This window comes from Microtus ochrogaster, unplaced genomic scaffold, assembly GCF_000317375.1.
Source record: "Microtus ochrogaster isolate Prairie Vole_2 unplaced genomic scaffold, MicOch1.0 UNK74, whole genome shotgun sequence".
NCBI classification, from domain to species: Eukaryota; Metazoa; Chordata; class Mammalia; order Rodentia; family Cricetidae; genus Microtus; species Microtus ochrogaster.
The window spans coordinates 564,738-568,057 of NW_004949172.1; the positions used below are offsets into that span (position 1 = coordinate 564,738).

General features: G+C 51.6%; 1 protein-coding gene across 1 annotated transcript; it reads left to right on the forward strand.

Moving 5' to 3' along the window:
* The first annotated feature begins 228 nt into the window (after window positions 1-228).
* LOC101994077 (optic atrophy 3 protein-like) lies at window positions 229-3,165 on the forward strand. The gene is made up of 2 exons (XM_005370325.3): window positions 229-292; window positions 1,995-3,165. Exons 1-2 carry the CDS (start codon window positions 229-231, stop codon window positions 2,441-2,443), a joined length of 513 nt encoding a protein of 170 aa, XP_005370382.1. The 3' UTR covers window positions 2,444-3,165.
* The last annotated feature ends 155 nt before the right edge of the window (window positions 3,166-3,320 follow it).

Consider the following 3,320-nt stretch of genomic DNA (forward strand, 5'->3'; position numbering starts at 1 on the left):
TTCCAGATCCAAAGAGAAACAAATTTCAAGTAGATGATAGAATCCAGCCCAGGTTGTATAGTATGACTTCAGTCACAGCACTTGGGAGGTAGAGGCAGGAGGATCTCTATCTACATAGCAAGACTCAAAGGTGTGTGTGTGGGGGGGGGGAGAATTGAAAAAAAGTGGAGGGGTGGTGTGAAAGATGCCACGGGAAGACAGCCCTGCAGTCCCAGAGACAGTGTGTCCATGGCTGAGGGAAAACAAAAGCTTCTGCATCACATGAAGGCCCAGGGCAGCAGCTCCAATGGTGGTGAGCTTGTCTCCTGCCCACAAATCCCTGGATGGGTTTGAGCCTCAGTCCTAAAGCATTTGGGAGGCAGAGACAGGTGGATGTTTGTGAGTTTCTGGCCAGGGCTACAAAGCAAGACCTTGTCTCAACACACACACACACATGCACACTAAGTACTAATGTACGTGCACAAACAGACACACACACACACACACTGAATTGACAATAAGGTAAGGGCTCAGGCGGGCTTGCGAAAGCAACCTAATTTACAGAGCAGAGCAGCAGTGCAGGGTAGGGAGGAGCACTGTGTCAAGATCTGCAGCTGCCCTAGGAAAGGGAGCACTCAGGGGACTCGAGTACTTTTCAAGGCTTTCTTTTATGGGGTTCAAGGGAGTTTGGTTGCTAAAGGTGCACTGTGGGCAGTTCTCTTACTCTGGTTGATCAATTAGGTCACAATCATTTCTCTACTAAGCATGCACTGTCCCATAATGTATAATTTAATTTTTAAAATATTTGTTTGTGTTTATGTGCATGTGTCTGCATGTGCCATGTGTGTTGGAGTGCCATGGGAGCTAGAGGAGAGCATCAGATCCTTAGGGTGCAGCAGTAGTCAGCTGCCTAACGTGGGAGCTGAGAGCTGCAGTCAGGTCCTGAGCAGGAGGAAGATGTATTCTTAGCTGCTAAGCCATCTCTCTAGCTCTATAATGCATGATTTTAGCCAGGCATACCCAGAATGCACAAGCATAAGATGGTAAATAGGGGATTCTCCCTGAATTTACTTGAGGACACTGTTTATTTTGTTTCTTTTGTTGTTTTATCAAAACAGGGTTTCTTTGTGTAGTCCTGGCTGCCCTGAAACTCACTCTGTAGACCAGGCTGGCCTCAAACTCAGAGATTCACCTGCCTCTGCCTCCCGAGGGCTGGGATTAAAGTCATGTGTCACCACTGCCTGGTGATTATTTTTATTTTATGTGTATGACTATTTTGGGGGTCTTGTACCCTGGGACCTCCTTGTGACCCTACCTCTACAGTAGTTCCCAGACTGAAAATTTCTCACCCCCCACCAGGGCAGCAGTTTCACTGATACCCACTCTGGATTGTCTGGACATTATTTTTTTTAAAATTTAATTCGTGTGTGTGTGTGTGTGTGTGTGTGTGTGTGTGTGTGTGTGTGTGTGTGTAGAGCTCAGGGGGCAACTCTAGATGGGCTTCCTCGGGTTCTGGGATTAGAACTCGGGTCACTGGACTTGCATAGCAGGTTCCCTTACCTATAACCAAACAGTTGCCGACTTTGGATGTTATTCAATTTTTGTTGTTGTTGAAACCTCTAGCCCAGGATGGTCTCTTGCTTCATTCGAGATGGCCTCCTGAAGCACCATGACCTGCCTAGTGGAGAGGGCTCTCATGTTGTCCAGGCCACTCTCCAAAGATGAGCTTGACCCTTTGATGCTGAGTGCTGACATTATAGGTCTATGCCATCAAACTGGGTTCCAGGTGGTGCCGGGATTGCACCCATGGGATCCCGCGTGCTAGGCCTGCACTCTACCAACTGAGTCACATCCTCAACCCCTGAGCCATTTTTAAACCATGTTCCCGGGTCCCCCTAGGCCAGCTAAGTCCTTATTCTAACTGCAGACTGGGTGACTGTCCCCTAGGCAGGCCATTCTGGCTCTGGTCCCAAGACAAGGAACAGGAGGCATCGTCCGGTAAGGGGCTGTACCAGGCCAAAGAAAACCCTACACTCCTTTCTCCCCTGCAGTGTACCACTGGGCAGAGATGCGAACCAAGATGCGCATCATGGGCTTCCACGCTGAGGCCATCAAGCCGTTGAACGAGGCAGCAGCAGCCGAGCTGGGCGCGAATCTGTTGGGTGAGGCCATCATCTTCGCCTGCGCGGGCAGCTGTCTACTGCTGGAGTTCTGGCGCCAGCAGTCACTGAAGCACCGCAAGGAAGTGGAGCGCGTGGCCTCGCTGCGGTCCCTGAGGGCAGACGTGGACCGCCTGGAGCAGGCGCTGGATGAGCTGCAGGTGCAGGTGAAGGCGGCAGTGACAAGGGGCGCGCTGGAGGAGTTGCGGGCTGAGCTGCGGGCTGAGCTGCAGGAATTCAGAACCCAGATCTGCGAGGAGGAGCGCCAGGAACCTGAGCCCCAGCCCTCTGAGGGCCCCGAGTAGAGGCCTTGGACTCTGACCTTGGATATGGATTGCTGTCTGGGCTTGTTCCACGCCTGGCTTCTCTGTATGGGCCCATTGCGAACTGAGCCAGCCGACATGTCCTGGTCTTTGGGGACAGAGGGATCAATCCTAGGCCGGGAATGGTGTGAGTGTTCCTTTCCACGGCGGTCTCTCACCCACTGGTGCAGCATGTTGGGGAACCACCTAAGAGCCCTTCGCCTAGGGCGCTGGCCCATCGCACTGGAACACTCCCTGCCTAGTGTCAGTCTACCTCACTTTGAAGGGAGAGGCCGGCTGGCTCCTCCTGCCTTTAGTCTGAGTGGCCTCTGCCTGGCATTCTCCCCTAGTGGACCCTCTTCCTTTAATCCAGGGCGCTGCCCACAAGCTGGCTGGGTGCATCTTCCTCTTCAGGTCTTAGGAGAGGGTAAGCTGGTTCTTATCCCATTTCCCTGTCTCCATTCAGCCCCTTCATTGCCCACCACCGTTCCCTTGAGAGCCTCTTTGCTGGAACCATCTGCACCCTTACCACGTGGGCCAGTGCTACACCTCCCTTCTGCCGACAGCCTTACCTCTGACCAAATGGAACATTCTGACTAAATGGACCAATAAACTCCCTTATTCACTAATTTACTAACATACTGGGCCACAAAGGTTGGCCTATGAGCTCTAACTTCTATTTTTTTTTTTTTAAGACTTTACTACACGTTTTATAATTAAAGGAGCCCCAGGTTAAAGAGTGTGTCTCCAGAGCTAGTTCCAGGACAGGCTCAAAAGCCACAGAGAAACCCTGTCTCGAAAAACCAAAAAAAAAAAAAAAAAAGAAGCAGAGGGCAGTGGCATCCTTGCAAGGGTTCCCACAGCTGGGAGCAATCCCCGC

Coding starts and splice junctions, on each gene's coding strand:
- LOC101994077 (XM_005370325.3), top strand. CDS start 229: ATGGCTGAGGGAAAACAAAAGCTTCTGCATCACATGAAGGCCCAGGGC. Junction 293..1,994: donor GGGCAGCAGCTCCAATGGTG/GTGAGCTTGTCT, acceptor GGGCTGTACCAG/GCCAAAGAAAACCCTACACT.